The 18,055-nt window shown below is 44.8% G+C and overlaps 1 protein-coding gene across 7 annotated transcripts in view; it reads left to right on the forward strand.

The window, feature by feature from the left end:
- LOC115202879 (PHD finger protein 21A) overlaps positions 1-18,055 on the forward strand; it is a 46,416-nt gene that overhangs the window by 21,977 nt on the left and 6,384 nt on the right. For 3 of the 7 annotated variants that reach the window (XM_029767020.1, XM_029767021.1, XM_029767022.1), the window contains exons 6-15: positions 11,865-12,038; positions 12,135-12,389; positions 12,744-12,827; positions 13,476-13,796; positions 14,325-14,447; positions 14,857-14,908; positions 15,073-15,152; positions 15,416-15,476; positions 16,645-16,811; positions 17,365-17,520. In XM_029767020.1, the coding sequence (XP_029622880.1) occupies positions 11,865-12,038; positions 12,135-12,389; positions 12,744-12,827; positions 13,476-13,796; positions 14,325-14,447; positions 14,857-14,908; positions 15,073-15,152; positions 15,416-15,476; positions 16,645-16,811; positions 17,365-17,520 (1,473 nt within the window). Of the gene's footprint in view, positions 1-11,864; positions 12,039-12,134; positions 12,390-12,743; positions 12,828-13,475; positions 13,797-14,324; positions 14,448-14,856; positions 14,909-15,072; positions 15,153-15,415; positions 15,477-16,532; positions 16,556-16,644; positions 16,812-17,364; positions 17,521-18,055 lie in introns of all 7 variants that reach the window. The other 4 variants (XM_029767025.1, XM_029767024.1, XM_029767023.1 and 1 more) reach the window with 4 other exon arrangements.

Consider the following 18,055-nt stretch of genomic DNA (forward strand, 5'->3'; position numbering starts at 1 on the left):
GATCTCAATCCAATTGAGCACATCTGGGACCTGTTGGATCGGAGGGTGAGGGCCAGGGCCATTCCCCCCAGAAATGTCCGGGAACTTGCAGGTGCCTTGGTGGAAGAGTGGGGTAAACATCTCACAGCAAGAACTGGCAAATCTGGTGCAGTCCATGAGGAGGAGATGCACTGCAGTACTTAATGCAGCTGGTGGCCACACCAGATACTGACTGTTACTTTTGATTTTGATTTTGACCCCTCGTTTGTTCAGGGACACATTATTCCATTTCTGTTAGTCACATGTCTGTGGAACTTGTTCAGTTTGTCTCAGTTGTTGAATCTTGTTATGTTTATTCAATTATTTACACGTTAAGTTTGCTGAAATAAACGCAGTTGACAGTGAGAGGACGTTTTCTTTCACTTGTGCCATTTGTGAAAACGTGAGGAATAGAAAGACTGTATGAAAATATGCTAGTATAATGGAAGGACTAAACCATTGACGCCAAGGAAAAAACCTGTTCCCCATCTTTTGTCAATGCTTATATTCTTAAATCTCACACGTTATCAAGATGTTGCAAATGGATTAACACAGACTTTCAAGCAGTGGAGTAAAGTTTCAGCATTCTGTATTCATGATACTATTATCACCCTTATATTGCTCTAGGGACACAGGTTTGCTAATGGGGCATTTGTGGGCAGGGCTGTTTTATGGCTACTTCAGGAATGGTTCAGGGCTGGTTTCAAGGCTGGTGCAAGTTTGGTTTGGGCTTGGTTAATCTGGCACTCCGTCGGAGCTGTATTTGCAGGCTCTAACGAGAGTCCCTGCTGCGAGGCCCAGTTATTATCACTGCTGCTCCTCCATGCGTGGAACAATTGAGTGAGTCTGGGTGTGTGTCTCTGCTGTGTGCCCAGGAAAGAGAAGAGGGAGGTAGAGAGGAGAGATGGGTGGGCATAAAAAGAGCTGAAAACTAGAAGTGCTTTAGTGTTGTTGAGGGATGACTCACAGTATTGCCCTGAAATGAACCAAACATTTCCTGCATACAATATATGGTTGTCCTCGGCTGCACTCTTCTATATGCAGACAAGCATTGTTTCACGCAATTTCCAATTGAATATACATCAACTTAAGTATTCTGACTCTAATGTACTTTTTAATTATTACCACACTCTGAGGCTGTACCACACATGAAGTTGTACTTTCCCCTCCTCACACTTTGAAAACGCACACAGTAGAGGCATTCAGCCCACCAGGAAGACTCCTATTTCTTCTGTGTTAGGTACCTGCGTTGGAGTCAGTCTGCACAGGGTTCAGTGATCACTGTTCCTTAGCAACAGGTGAGCCATATGGTCGTTTCTGGCACAGTCAGTCTTTTCGTGAGCAGCTGGCTAGAACTTTGAGTTTTTTGTTCTGCTGGTGCTTGTAGGGAGATTAGGGTTGCACTTGTGGCTGGTACAGGTGTACTGTATGTCAGTGATCTCCCGGTCACCTCCCAGAGTGCGCCGTCACATCTTCCGTAGACATCTAGCTCCGTCTCAAGAGAGGAGAGTAAAGAGCCAGCCCCCTCCCTGACTTTTCCCGCGTACAGTTCAAAGGTTAGTGGAGAAGCTACACCTCCATTCTACCCTACAGACCCTTTTTTTAAGAACACCCTCAACACTTTAAAAGCTAACGTGGGAAGAATGCATCTCTATCAAAGCAATGTCTTTTCTCTTTTAAACTGAAAAGAATCAGAAAATCCCTATTCCTGAGAAGTGCTGTGGCAGCACGTTGCTAAGTCACTGTTTTGAAAGGAGAGGGAGGGAGTGTGTGTGTGTGTGTGTGTGTGTGCCAGAAGGATGTGCTTTAATCCAGCAGCACGGTGCCTCTCTGTGTTAGAATGTCAGCTCCACTCTTCCACACAGATGCCCCCTGGCTCCCTGCACTGTGGTCTGGAGAGGAGACTGTGGCAGGCCAGAGGAGAGCAGGAGAAAGGAAGCAGCCTTGGCTGGCTGTCACTGGGAGAGTGGGGCCAACTGCCATGCTCTCTGGGAGCCGTGTGGGGCGGAGTTTCACTAAGACATTCCCCCGCGCCGTTCCACTGCAGGCCTGTCCTGTCCGCCTCCGGAAACCTTAAACTACAATCCGGGATAATCTCCTTGATGCCTGACTAATACGGTGAAAATCAGAAATGAGCCTCATATACTACCTCCTGGGGTGTGCTTTCCTTGGCCTGTTCTTAAAACGAATGACCCCACCTGCTAGTTCCCTGATACTTACATCACCATCGCCATTCTCTCGGTAGATTAACGTTTGCTCAGGCTGAAAAAGCCACCAGGCCAAGGTCTTTGACTCAATTTTAAAGTTCCTACAAAAACATATTTGAGCGCTATGTGCTTTATAGGAAGCTTTGAAGGTGACTACAGACAATGAGCTTGTTAAGTATGTGGGTAGATGGATTCTGTTTTCTCTCTCTTGTTTTCTATTCTGTACCGAGAAGGATTTACAATATGCGTCATACAAGAAATGCTGTAGGTAATTACGAGAGATTATAAATAATTTATTTGGTAAATATTAAAAAGAAAAATAAACAAATCACCCAATATGTTAATACTATTTGTTGCTTTATCTATTTCAAAGCAGGTAAACCTCTGCTCCTGGTGGACTCAGTAAATTGATTTTAGAAATTAAGTTTGAAGATTAAACACACATTCATGGAAATGCTAATCCTTTTCCTGCTCGGGGTGCAGTTTACATTGTTCAGCACTTTGTACTTTGAAAGTAGATTTGTATTCAGTGCCCTGCACTTCCTCCCACCCCACTAGAGCGTATCTGCAGGGAGCAGGGCTGTCTGGATAGAGAAGAGGTTTTATACCTGCTTAACCCACTTTCACAGCGCTCTGTGGCTGACTGAAAGACTGACTGAGTAGAAGAGAGCAGCGCATACCCCATGATGCATGTAGTTGCTGAGTAAATACTTCATTCTGGCAGTGGGGTGTGTGTGTGTGTGTGTGTGTGTGTGTGTGTGTGTGTGTGTGTGTGTGTGTGTTTGAGGAAACTGTAAAGCTTTTACTGTTGTTTCCTCCCTGGGTTTTAGCTCTAGGTGTGGTGGGCTTGATGGGAGGAGGGTTAGAGCTAAGTCTGCTGGGTTATGTTTAGCTTAAAGGCTGACAACATGTGAAAGTGCCTCCCGAGGTCAACCTCTACGGTGGCCAGCCGTGATTGCATTAATAGTAGTGGCACGTATCTACCGTGCACGTTTATCGGATGTAATTGATCAATTTCTTTCTTCTTTTTAAAAAATGTTTTTTTTGTACTTATATGCTTGTGTATGCTTTTAGAGGACTTATGATAATTACCTAAGCACCCTCTTGTTCAACCTCTCTTTGTCTCCACTCCTATCTCTAAAATACAAAAAAAGGAAGCGGCATTGTGTTTAACGCTCCCCAGCTAATTGATATTAACGACTACCATTAAAGTACAGCAGCATAGTGAATATCCCAGAATCCCTTACAATGACGCCATTCCGAGGTAGTTCTGACTTTAACCTCAGCTTCAGGCTCTCGTGAGAGGAAGATGAAACTGACGGGATGACCACCGCCTTATTCCTTTTATTTTACCCTCTGTAAGAAATGTCTACCGTTTACTAATTGTCAAGTAATAATTTCATAATGTAACTAATAATTTCATGCGATTAATGGCAAGTAACAACGTAACAGGGTAGATAGAGAGGGACGCGGTATGAAATCGCCACAATGTAGTGCAAATGAGGCAGCCTGGCTGCGTTTTTTTATTTATTTAAATCACACTCGTACTTACTGTAATATGCATTGGTCACTCTGCCTCCGTGAAGAGCGTTGTCTTGGCAGCGGAGGGTTTGACTGTTAGGGAAATTGACTATCACTTTAACTGTAACAGGTGATCGTGAAAGGCATTGAGAAAGGGCAAACGGTGGAAAGGGGTTGTCTGGAGGAGCGACGTGATGTCAGGCTAGGACAGGACCCCTGCTCTGACTTTCCTGTCACACTCAACATCTCATCCTCAACATCAAGTGTCATCTTTCACTCTTTCGTGTTCTCAGTGTTTTGCCCCACAACCTCGGTCTGTTTGTTGAAATGTGTTCTCGTTTTAGTGAAGGGGTGTGAAAATATGACTTTGCCTTCATTAGACAGCTGGGGCGTGAAAATAATCTCAGAACAATACAGCTCTACCTGACACTTGGTACTTTTGAATTGGCTGCGTGTGCGTAACTGCGTATATATGTGTGTGTGTGTCTGTGTATTTATGTGTGGTGATAGGATATTTTGAGCAGTGAATAATTGTAGCTGACGCATTGGTTCCTCTGGTGTTTATTACTCCCTCACGAATCTTTGCTGCGAAACAAAAGGACGTGGAAGATGTAGCCCTCTTACTCATGGTTTCCCAACCCTCTCCTCGGCCCTCCCCCCCAAATGTTTAAAATGTTTGTTTTAATCCTAAACTGGCACACCTGATTCAATTAGTTAAAGGCTTGATGATTAGTTGACTAGTTGAATCAGGTGTGCCAGTAGGGTTAAAACAAAAAAATTGGGGGGCCGAGGAAGACCAGGTCTGGGGGGGCCGAGGAAGACCAGGTGTGTTGAGTTTAGGCAATCACTAAACTAGATTAGCTGATCAATGATGCCTAGTTGGAACAACATCCTGCAGTACCTGCAACACTCCAGGAACAGGGTAGCCTACCCCTTGCTACTGTGCGTACAGATAGCCCAATGTAATCTGTAGTGTGTGTGTGTGTGTGCGTGCAAGCATGCCGGTATGTGTTACAATTACACACACTGGCCGCAGTAGGGAGGCTTTGTATGTGTCATGGATCTGCCCAGATGGAGCGAGAGGCGAGTGTTTAATGTGTGTCTGTGATGGGTTTAGTTCTAGCTCCGAGAGATAGCGAGAAGGGAGGGAGAGTGAGAGAGGGAGGACTGTGAGGCAAGCGGTAGTGTGAGAGGAATTTCAATCAAGGGCTCAACATGCTGTTTAAATACCATCAGCACAAAAGGGGAGGGGAGACTGTCGGGGGGATAAATCCTCACACCTGAGAGGCTGAGAGGAGGCAGGCAGCCCCAACCCCACCAGACCTCCCTCCACATGGCTGGGAAGCGCCAGATGTGCCGCTCACATTTCATCCTGTTTCAGAAGGAAGATAAAAAATGAAAATATAAAAATGAGAGGGAGAGGAAAGCCAGAGTCAGCAGGTCGTAAGCCAATGACGATAGCTGAGTACCAATACACAGGATCGGGCTTTTATGGGAAAAGATACATCTTAGGGAATGTTGATGAGTAATACTGGATGCCATCATTTATAAGTCTGTTTATCTTGACGTTTCTAGGTTTTATTGTCACATGCACAAGTACAGTGAAATGCCTTTCTTGCTTTCTCTTTCCCATGCAGTAATCTATATCAGTAGTACTATAAAAAAGAAAGTAGAACAAAAACACACAAGGAAAATAGAAATAAGAAGAACATAAGTAAGCTATATACTGGGTCAGTTCCAGGGTCAGTGCCAATATATAATATTTATAACTCCAAGCTAAATCAAATGTTTGGACTATTTCGTTTTTTTCCTTTGTACCGGGAAAATTAAATTAAGCGCATGTTAGCCATTTAAAAGTATACTGAACAAAAATATAAACGCAACATGTAAAGTGTTGGTCCCATGTTTCCTGGGCTGACATAAAATATCCCAGAAATTTGCTATACACACAAAAAGCTTATTTCTCGCAATTATTTTGCACAAATCTGTTTACATCCCTAGTGAGCATTTCTCCTTTGCCAATATACTCCATTCACCTGAAAGGTGTGGCATATCAAGATGCTGATTAAATAGCATGATCATTACACAGGTGCACCTTGTGCTGGGGACAATAAAAGGCCACTCTAAAATGTGCAGTTTTGTCACACAACACAATGCCGCAGATGTCTCAAGTTTTGAGGGAGCATGCAATTGGCATGCTGACTGCAGGAACGTCCAGCAGAGCTGTTGCCAGATAATTTAATGTTAATTTCTCTACCAGAATTTAATGTTAATTTCCAACGTCATTTTAGAGAATATGGCAGTATGTCCAACCGGTCTCCTAACCGCAGACCACGTGTAAATCACTCCAGCCCAGGACCTCCACATTCGGCTTCTTCACTTGCGGGATCGTCTGAGACCAGCCACCTGGACAGCTGATGAAACTGTGGAGTATTTCTGTCTGTAATAAAGCCCTTTTGTGGGGAAAAACTCATTCTAATGGGCTGGGCATGGCTCGTTTATATTTTTGTTCAGTATATATGCCATATGTACAGTATTTGACCCAGGTCTGCTGTACACGGTTTCCATGGTACAGCATGACATGATGAGGAGGATTGGTTCTGAACAGAGTGTACCCCTTCATTCCATCTGTTATATCCCTCCCTTGAGATGAGATGGGGAAATAAAGGAGCTTGTGCTTTTATAAAGTCAACCTCATCTGTGAGTCACTGCTTCCCCTCCCATTTGTATTTCATTTGAAATGACAGCATTCTGTCCTCGTTGACAGGGGTGTGGCCATCGGAGGCTGAGTGATGAAGTGCAATTTACCCTCGCCCGTCACTCACACGGTAGAGATCCCAGTGAGTGATCGACGTGTAGTCGGGGACTCATGACAAAGAGGTCTGACAATGTCACGTAGTGAATGCCTGAATAGCGGCAATGCAGATGAAGAAAGGGCTTTTTAAAACATGCGCTATGGGTTTTGACACACCCTGAGGAAAGCTCGCAGAGGAAACAGCTGATGCTTTGAAGCCAGAGACTAAAGACCATTTAGCAGAGCATTGGTTCAGATTTTTCCCCGGCAGGCAGCCTTTGGACTTTCCACTATGTATAATTTGTGAACGACAGACCCTCCCAGAGAAAGTGGGAGGTGGGACAGTTATAGGGCGCCCTGCTGTGCGTGCTGAGTGAGCACTGGGCCTTTGATTAGCCAACCACTGCTTTGCGCCGTATGTTCAGCAGCCAACTCAGCACTTCAGCAGGCACACAGGGCTTTCTGCAAGGCCTCCAAAACACGCCAACTAGCATCTGGAGATGACTCACTTGTGGTTCACATCTATAACTGGAAAGGAATTGCTGCTATGGTCTCTCAACAAATGATTTTAAGAAAGCACGTCAGACTGATTTGTGTGTAATATTTAGTCATTGTCCATTCCTGTTTTGGTTTTTTGAGGGATTCAGGGCTTTTGACTTCTTATTTCTTCATCATTTCTCATTTAAGCCTTGACCACATTGTCTGTACATACAACTGATAAACCGTGTCCCCCCCATCAAAGAAGTAAACGCTTTGATTTCTGTCATTAGAGGCTCTGTGACCATATTGTGCCCTCTGGAGGTCATCTCTGCCTGTGCAGGTTTCTTACCGTATCCTACTGGGCTGTGCCTTGTTCCCTCAATAGGGAGACCCCCAAAAAAGGAAACGTAACTGGCTGAACTACCGTCTGCCCAAGGACTTCTGCACAATGAAACGTATCCTGCTGTGAAAATGGCCTCTGGTCTAGCTATCACTGAGCATCAGATAATACTGAGTGGTTATGCTAAAAGATGAGGTACATTAAAAGGACCTACGGACAGTAGTTCACGTACTGTAGCTGTATGTGGAGTAACAGATGTGGAATGTTTGAGGATGATACAAGATGTCTTGCATTAGCCCAAGATGTCCCAAGACCTTAGCGGCTGATAGCTGTTGTCTGATAAGGACAACTGTCAGAATCATGAGGGTGGTCTTTGATGAAACCTGTCTCACCGTGGCAGCTGTCCTGCTTTGCGTGCTTGTGTTTGTTTGCAAGCTTGTGTGCGTGGGTGGCATAGAAAGTTATTTGTCCATTGACTCAATGTAGCTGATGGCAATGACGGCAGAGAAAGCTTGAATGTGCCCAATTCTTCTTTGCGGAGCACTAAAGGGCAGCTCGTGCATATGCATCAATGACCTTGCCAAATAAAATCGAAAGCGTTACACTGACTTTAAAAAAAAGAATGCGATTCATGTAGAGTCCTTTTACACGATCGTCTAATTAGAATTCCCATAATAAGCAGACTGTAAAAAGCCTGGTTTAAAACAAAATCATTAGTTAAACAGGAAGTATAATAGCAATCACTGCATCGGTCCTCAAGGCTTAACAGGACTGCATTGAGCAGATTAGGAAATTCCAATGTTGAGCCTTTAGTGCTTATTAGTAGTGTTGCACGGTATACCTAAAACGTCTGTACTTTTTCGATACTATAACATAAAAAAAACGGTCCGGTACTAGAATGTGTTATTTTCAGTACTTCTGCCAAATGTGTCTCACGAATCAAGCCTGTCTATCAGCGTTGCCGACCCCACTTTAGTCATTGCTAACCTGCACTTGGAGTCTGGGCTGCTTCATGTTCGCTTCCAACTCATGCTGCACAGAAGTTAACCCACTTTGAATAATGCGACACGGCATGTAGAAATGTTGCAACTGTTAATTACTGTTTGCAAAACGGGCTAGTACATTACAGGCTAGAACACTTTACAATGGAAGAAGATGCTGGTAGCTTCCAGCTTTGTAAGCAAAATGTCCTTGTTAGCTGACAGCTAAAGCTAACATAACATCAATTCGCTATCCTACTACCTTGTTTGTGATAATATGCAACCATAAGGCAAAATATGCACATTTTCCAAGCTGATTGCCACCAAAAACGTTATTCATTGAATTGAATTTATTTTGGGCAACAGACATACAACAAAATGCACAATGTGAACCCAGAGGATATCACTTGAAAGTATTAATTAAAACGCTTATTTCCAAAGTGGTCCTCGAGTGGTCCGTTCACTTATTTGGTCTCACTCACGTCTCTCCCAAAGATGATCTATAGAGAGCAAAAGTAATGGCGTTTTTTTATAGGCGCTAACTCTGCCATGGTTCGTTGGACAAAGCCTACGGGGAAAATGAATGCAGTTTTTTTTTTTAGCGATTTTGGATAAAAGCAGAAAATAAGGTCCGTGGTAAAAGCAGGCTTAGGAGATCTTAAACGTTTTGTTAGCTGATGAAGATTATCTTATATAACGTCACTTGTTGTGAATTCTTCAAAATTCATGTAATAAACCATATAAAGGCTTCATAATTCATAAAGGTCATGCTAACTGACTGCTATTATCTCAAATGGAAGGGACACTGATTTTGTCATCTGTAGCCCCATGAAATCAGTCAAAACAAGCTCAATAACTCAATGCATGCACACTCTGCTATTGAATATGCATTCACCTGTATTGTGGATAGGCCTAGGCTACATCTTGATTTATGCAGTTTATCAACAGAGATTTACCATCCAAATACATGATTACCATTATGTAATTAGATTGGTAAAATCAAATTGACTTTATAATTGATTAATTCATGCGTACATGGAAGTCTCTGGGGGAAAAAATGTATGTAAATAAAATTGGGGGGTGGAAAGCTGCACTGAGTGGTGGAAAGCTGCACTGAGTGGTGGAAAGCTGCACTGAGTGGTGGAAAGCTGCAGCGCCTGTAGCAGTTAAATAGGCCTGATTTTTAAGAGGAGATAAGGGAACGTGAGCAGCATCACCATGTAGAGCTGACAGGACCCTCGCCTCAAAACCAATGAAAGATTACATTAGAGGTGGGCAGTGGTGGGATTGTAGACCAGAGGGTGGATGTAGTACATGAATGGAAGGGGGACGCCTAATTCTGATACATCCCCTCTTGTTAAACTAACACACAAACACATGTCATTCACAACAGCACTTCTAAAAACCTCACGATTATCGCTCTTCCCCGGAGCTGTTGTATTTCATGTGCACAGGTTGGCCTTTTTGTTCAGACACGCCTGTGTCTGGTTATTAATTAATGTTGCAGTTGCCATGCGGTCTCAGAGTGTTTGTTCATGCATGTCGGATCTATTTCCAAACGGGCTGTTCCGTATTGTACTCCTGCTTGATTTGATCAACAAAAATATTGTATTTTTACGATGAATAGAACGGAACATAAAGGTTGTTTTCCTATTGGGGATCAAATGAAGTTTTAAATGGTATTACAGTGAAATGCTGACGTGCGAGCTCTTTCCTCAACAGTGTAGTATGAATCTAACAATTGTCAATGTCAGTGATGTATATATATATCTCAAAAAAACAGCATGATCATTACTGTACTAAGTCAGATGAAAGGTAAGAAAGAATATACATTATTGGGATTTATATTTATTCATTAACGGTTATATTTTCCTTGTAAAGCTACAGTTGAGTGTTTTTACTTGCTCTGACAGAATGGACGTAGACAGTCTGTTACCCTTGGTTCAGATGCAACGCCCTCCAAAAAGTTTGGCTCAGCCCGAACCATTGCTTCTGAGAGGACATTGGCTCACTTTTCACCGCAGTGAGTGTGAGTGAATGGACAGAGGTGAACTAGAGCGGTCTGACTCTGTTCTGTCTTATCAGACGGGGGGAGGGACGGACGGACGGGGGGACGGGGTCTGGGCGCTTTCAATGCATACATCAATAGAGTGAATGTGAGGGAAGAATGAACTGCGTCTCATTGTGCTGACTTCATCATATGTGTCCTCTCCTATCTCCTGGCTGGCCCGCGAGGGGCAGTGGCAGTGCCACAGTCAATGCAAACTAGTCTGAAGCCAAGCCAATTGGAAACGGTGTGTGTGTGTGTGTGTGTGTGTGCAAGGTTCAGCAATTAGCTCTCTGGGCATAAAGGAAAGCAGGAAGTATTATAAACCGCAAAGCATTCTATGAGCCTACCAGATAAGGGATTGATGCTCACTGTGTGGGTAAGGTTGCAGATAATTGAGACTGTTTGCGACTTGCTGTGTCAGAACCAGTATAAACCTGTTGTTGGGGGATGGCACAGATGATTTGCCTAGAAGCAGGCTGCTCATGACTGGGGTAGGTGTCCTATGTGCCGTAGCCAGGGGGAATCTGGGACACCTGCCACTTCGCTGTGCTGTCAAGCCTTGTGTGTCTTTGTCACAGTGTGTGTAAAACAGTTCCAGGCGGTATTTTATTGGACCAAATTCCAAACTGAATTTCAAGAACTGATTCTGAAGGAGGCTAGAAGGATTGTTCATCCTCATTTACTTTGTATTCATTTCTAGCTGTAGTAGTTGGCTGTGGTTAATATATACACATATAATACTGAATCTGTGCCTTTTTGTCACAACAAAGGGATAACTAGAAGTCTCCAGGACACTTCCTGGTTCCTGGTACCCGTTGAGGGCTACATGTATATCTAACAGGATTTAGGCCTACATGCATTTGAAAAGAATCCTCATGTCATTTTATTAAGGTCTAGTCAGAATAAAAATGTGGATACATGGAACATTGTTTTTTGTTCAACTACCAACTGGGTAATGTACACAGTTTGGATTCCACCGTTGCTTTAGTTCAGTGTGCGATGTGGCCATTTTTATTTTTTTGGTCAGCTGATATCGTTTATTTTCAGTGTGAATTTAACCTGAGGCAGATGCTGTTCTCTTCAGTGTGAATTTAACCTGAGGCAGATGCTGTTCCTCTCTCTTCTCACTCTTTCTGTTCCCATTTACCTCACCACTTCCCTCTGCCTTAAGCAGAAAGCATTTCTATTACGTTTAAGCAAAAAATGCCTTTATTGCCTATGAAGATTTTTTTTAATTTTTATGACTGAGTCAGCAACGAAGGGAATTGGGTTTGTATGAGGTAAAGAATAACATTTGACAAGGACAGTTGCTTGTCTCTTTTTACTTTTGTTTCGTGCTTTTCATATCCTGGTAGTGGACAGTTTTGTTTGAGTCATCATTATGTATGTCCCTCTCTAGGACAGCACGATCCATATGAAAACTCCAGAATTCCTTCTGTCGACTTAAATCTGTCTGTCCTCCGCTGTCTTGCAGAAGAAGGTGGTGGAGCAGCTGAGGAAAGAGCTGCTGGTTAAACAGGATCATCCGGAGGTCCAGGCCCATCAGCATCCCCAGCACCCAGTGCAGCCTGATGGGAAGGCCTCTGCCCTGCCTAACCTCCACACCCCACCCTCCCTGCCCTCGCCTGACAAACTTAGCACGCCACAGGTACTTGTTCACACACACACACTGCTGTAATAGCAATCTGTTCGTATGTGTTGTTGAAGGTAGCCCCATATTCAACTTAGCTTCTCTCCTGGACAGAACACGATGCCGATCACCCCGGTCATCGCCACTAAGACTCTACCTCTGGTACTGAAAGCTGCCACCGCTACCATGCCTGCTTTCGCCGTGACGCCGCGACCTTCCGTCGCCAAGGTCACAGCCATCAGCAACACGCCCAAGGCCAGCATAGGTCACCCTGACTCACTGAGTGCACCTATCAACCTTCAGACATCCAGCAAGTTGACCCATCAAGGAATGGAGCCGGTTCGGATTGTCTCCAAGAACACTATTGTTGTAAGTATACTGCGTGTACCGCATGTCACTCACTCAGCTTCATTGTCTGCACATACAATTCATTTACACTGAAGTGTCCCTGAAGTCCCGATTTTGTGTTAATGGTATATATTTTGTAAACAAACGTTTGAAATGACAGGGCACAGATGGGGTTGACATGTGTTCTTTAGATAATGAGGACGTGTCGCCGCATGAGTGTGTGCAAAATGAAAGATTTCACAAGGGATGAATCGGATCTGGGACCAACTTTTCTTTACTGTGTGAACTTGCGTGTTCTCACGGCCTACCTCGTTGAGACTGTGTGTGTTTTTTTTCGCATTCTCTAACGTGTGTAAACGGATGGTTTCGTCGCAGGTGCAGGCCACCGCCCAGCCTATCAAAGTTCCTCAGTTTATCCCTCCGCCTAGACTGACGCCTCGACCTACCTTTCTAACGCAGGTTCGTCCACGTGGATCTCCCCTCCCCTCACCCCCACAGCCTCTCCAGTAACACTAACAGGGGGCGTTTAGACTGGACATCAGTCCTAGAATGACCAGCTTCTAAGCTTTTAATTCGTTAGCTATCATCTGACGTCCTACAACATCAAATGTACTCCATTTGAGGCAGTTTGATTGGATAGCCTACCAGAGTACAATGGTTTTCTATTCAGAGGTCTGAATAGGGATTCTACTGGAGGGGACTGGTGGAGCAAGTTCTTCCTAATTTGTTGTTTGTCTTGTGTCCTTTTGTGACGTGTGTGTGTTCCTGCATTCATATGCTTTTTGTTCAGGACCGAAGGCTTGACCCAAGACCTGTTTCAGTGGCATTTTCGTAACCCCTTGCTAACTACTTGGCTTCACTATCTATGTCAGCAGTGTTGTTCCTTACCACGTGCTTTGGCTGTTCCTTCAATCTACCTGCCCAGTGCCAACCCACGTCCTGCTAACCTTTGTTGTGAATGTGGCATGCCCTCTGTTGTTGCTGCTTTGTGTGTTGATCACAGAGGGCTAATGACAATGCTGTGTATTTGGTATGCACTTTTTCTTACTGTTTACTGGCCCTTACATACTGTATGCTCACTATCCTCCTGTCTATATTGTGGACCAGGTCCGACCTAAACCAGCCACGCCTACGCCCACTTCCACGGTACCCATCGCCCCTGCGCCCCCTCCTCCCATGCTGGCTGCCCCTCAGCTCCTCCAGCGGCCTGTCATGTTGACCACCAAGCTGACCTCCACCTCACTGGGCTCCACCACCGGGCCCATCCACCAGGTACACATTGTAAACGGCCAGCCCTGCGCCAGCATCACCAAGACCCTGCCATCTGCCCAGCTGACTGGCATCGTCATCACCTCGCCAGCCACCATTACGGCCACCCTGGCAACTCATCAGACCCTTCAGATCAGAAGCCTCAGCCCTGACACCAAGGTGAGAGGAGGGGGAACAAAGAGGGGGCAGGCAAACTTGATTTGTTTAAATTACAGTCTTCTCCGTGGACCCAATGAAATGAAATCTATTAGCTTCCAGATAATATCTTCAGTAGGGCCGTCGGTAGTAGAATTACCATTTTCATTGCTGTTAAACCAAGAAGCACCCAGCTGTTAGCCTTGATATTTTGTGTTCATCACAGGCTTCTTACTTAACTCAATTTAGTCGGCATAGACATCCTGCTTTGTTGATGTGCATAGCTAGGTACTTGAGCGGCTGCCACAACTCTATTCCAGAGAGTGAATTCGTAGGTACACTGAATATTAGAAAACCTCCCAATAACATTCACGAATGGAGAGTCCTCCGCCTACATAAGCCAGGTCATCACCACCCTCTGTCCTGGTTTGCTGTGTGTGAAAATGTGTGTTTTTCCTCGTTGAGAGCGGTCTCTCATGCAGGGGCGTCACATCCACCGTCACAGTCCGACTCATGTTGTGCGCGGCTAACTCGGTTACTTCCGCCCTCCAGACTGTTAAAGCTCGGGGTGTTACAGAGCCGAAGACCTCGGTCAGTGCGCCCTCCTCTCCTTCACACACCGCTAGAGGCACCCCTCCACCCCTGCTGAGGAACAAGAGAGAGGACAACCCCCAGGTGGGCCTGTACTCTATACACAGATACAATGAAAACAAGAAAATAAAAGTACAGTCAAACGTTTGGACACACCTACTCATTCAAGGGTTTTTCTTTATTTTTACTATTTTCTACGTTGTGGAATAATAGTGTCGACGCCAAAACTATGAAATAACACATATGGAATCATGTAGTAACCAACAAAAAAAAGTGTTAAACAAAGTAGCCACCCTTTGCCTTGATGACAGCTTTGTGCGCACTCTTGGCATTCTCTCAACCAGCGTATTCTACAATGTAAAAATAAAGAAAAACCCTGGAATGAGTAGGTGTGTCCAAACTTTTGACTGGTACTGTAGATGGTCAGCTTTGTGGGTCAATCTTGTTTTCTGACACGTTTACTGAACATTTGATTTCTTGTTCTCTCCCACAGAAACTTGCCTTCATGGTGTCCTTGGGACTTGTGACATATGACCATCTGGAAGGTTGGAAGACCCAAATGGAGCTTTTGCTTTTCTTTTATAGCAACCCCCCCCACACCCTGTTCTGTATACGTTTTTACAATAATGTCTGCGCTTGCATGAAGACAATTTAACATCAGATATGTCCAATGTGTTATACTGACCTGGTCTATTCTATACCTGAGCAGAGATCCAGAGTCGGAGGCAGGAGCGCAAGAGGAGAACAACAGCAAACCCAGTATACAGTGGAGCAGTGTTTGAGCCTGAGGTACAGTATATAGGCCACGAACGTTGTTATTATTATGGCATTATGATGATACTGTCAGGGTTGGTCTCAATTCCAGTCCATTCAGGAAGTACATTTGAAATTCCAATTCTCGTCAATGGGGAAAATTTGGAATTGGAATTTGGTTTACTTTCTGAATTGACTGGAATTTAAATGGAACCGACCCCAACTCTGAATACTGTACCTGTTCTAGATCTGCTGTGAGAGAACCAAACCTAAGTAGTAAACACAACCTATATTTACAGCGTAAGAAGAACGGCGTCACATACCTGAACACTCCTCTACACCAAGGCACCAGGAAGAGAGGTCAGTATGAATCTCCTGTCAGGTTATGGAAACACCTAGCTACTCAGGGTTGTGTGGAGTGTCCCACCTTGTAACCTTGTTAACACCATGTCAATTGGACCGCACCCCTGCTCTCCCAGACACCAGGAGGAAGTCTATGCTGTCATATCTCATAAAACTGTGGAGACCAGTATACATCATTTTGTTGTACTGTGATACTGCCCCATCACAGACTTACTGTAGGAGCTCTTTTGGTTGTGCAATAGAGCTGGCTCTTTCCTTGCATTTCCTGCTTTTATTGCCACTTGACTCTGTGCTTTTTGCCCTGTCTGTAATTCATGCTACTTAACCAGCTCTCTTTGCCCTCTCAGTAAGATGGGAAGGCTACCCTGCTCTGAATGTATTGTTGAGGATGGCTTCACAGCTCTGTACTGTATGCGCTCACCCCAGGACTCCACCAAGCAAAACCCCATGTGGATTTCAGCCATGTCTCTGTCTGAATGCTATGTGTATGGCATTAGCCTGGGTACCAGTCTGAGTTAGTATTCCACTCCTTGCCACTCTTTCTCATGTTTAGCATTACACGGGAGAATATGTAGTGGAATGTTAACAAAACAGGTTCGTGGATTTCAGGCTAATATGGCATGTCAAGCCAAGTCAGATCTCACTACTCATATGTTTGTAACAGACTTAAGAGGCCTGTTATGTAACATATTTAGTGGTACACTGCGGTTCTGTGAGTAGAACATTTAGGAGAATGAATCCTCATATGAACCAAGCATTTGGTTCCCACGTTCTGACTGACAATGTTGTATTTGACCTATTGTTTCATATAGTACATTGAAATAATGTAGATATTAGATTTTACATTTGTTTCAACAAAGTCTTGCCCTGCGGGTCGATGCGATGTGGCTTATGTCTTGCTTTGGCCTGCTTTGTTCTCGGAACTAGTGTCCTAATAAACTGTCAGCTTTGCCCAGCTCACCCTTCCTCTTGACCCGACTTCATGCTGTTCCCCCTCGCTGTGTACTAACGCTTCTGTCTGTGCTCCTCCTCTTCCTCTTCCTTATGCGCTAGCCAATGAGGACCCATTGTCACAGGTATGTCATGAGAATGTTTTTTTTATTTTGTTCTCCCATTTTCCTTTCTTTTGTTTTTGTTTTGTTTTGTCCTGTCTCATCTCACCCAGGTCGCCCACCCAAATACAGCAGTGTTCCTGAGCTGGGTCTTCACACCCCAACATCCCCCACCAGCAGTCATTCCGCCTCCCCGGCCCACCACCGGCCAGAGAGGGGGGGCTCTCACTTCCCCGTCCACCCCCACACCCTCCCTCTGCCTAGACCCAGCTCCGGGGATGTAAGTAGATGATGGAGAGCCCACCGCACCTACCAGGACTAGAGGAAACCTTCCCCCAAATCCCCCCCCTCAGTGGTATCTCCCTGAGGCCCTATGGTTTCAGGACAGACCACCCCTCCTTACAACATGAAACCTTCCACATCCATTCACTGTTACACCCTACATGCATTACATCCATCATTCATTCATGTGTGACAATCTATGTGTGTCCTGGTGTCCATAAGCTTACAAAGTGAAAAGTCCCTCACTCCTTTGGCTGAGGATGTTTTGGATCAACGCATCGCACGTCATTGCAGTTGACAGTGGTGTTTGGGGTTTGGTAGGGTAACGTGACCAGCAACATTACTCGCGGTCATCCAGTGAAAACTGGTTAGTGTGAACAACACCCAGCGCCCACAAACACAATTACAATGTGGACAGTTTGAAAGCACAGTCAGATTGGGCAGGTGTCATTCAGTGAAGTTCGACTCCCTCTCCTCTAGTACCACATATCCAGGTATGATCGGTTGGGCGTAGTGGCCACAATACTGATTGATGCAATTCTTCCTGACAGGGAGACATCCATGAGGACTTCTGCACTGTGTGCAGGCGCAGTGGTCAGTTGCTCATGTGTGACACATGTGCACGTGTTTACCATCTGGACTGCCTCGCTCCACCCTTGAAAACCATTCCCAGGGGCATGTGGATCTGCCCCAAATGTCACGACCAGGTAACAGCAGCATCTGTCCCTGCAGTCTCAGCCACTTAGAAGGTCCCCCAGCAGTTCCCAGGCCAGTTGTAAACTAAATGCAGCTAATACAAGCTCCAGCTGCGCCACGCCAGTTTGTAAGAGGGAGATATTAGAAGGTGAAACCTCAGTGAGAACCACTCATGCCACCTTGTCCTAGTGCTCTCAGGAATCTCAGAGCTTGTCTTATTGTAGGGGGTCTGAGCAGTAAGACTAGCTTTGTATGTTCTCCAAACAAAGTTTTTGAACAGGCATGAGAAAGCGCCATGCATTTCACTTCATTATTTGTACAAAATGCTTCTTGCACTGTCATCTTGTCATTTTTGACTTTTTTTTTTTCTTCTTGTCCGTCTAGTCTCTGAAAGATTTGTGCACTTTATGTGGGAGTGCTCCAAAGTGCTCCACAGGGGCCCTGTATGTGTCCCTGGGCTTTTTGGTGCTTGGTTGAAAGGGAAGACGTGTTCTGTTGATATCCCTCTGTGCAATGTTTCCATAACATGCAGTATGATAACCTACA

This window comes from Salmo trutta, chromosome 12 (assembly GCF_901001165.1).
Source record: "Salmo trutta chromosome 12, fSalTru1.1, whole genome shotgun sequence".
Taxonomy (NCBI): domain Eukaryota; kingdom Metazoa; phylum Chordata; class Actinopteri; order Salmoniformes; family Salmonidae; genus Salmo; species Salmo trutta.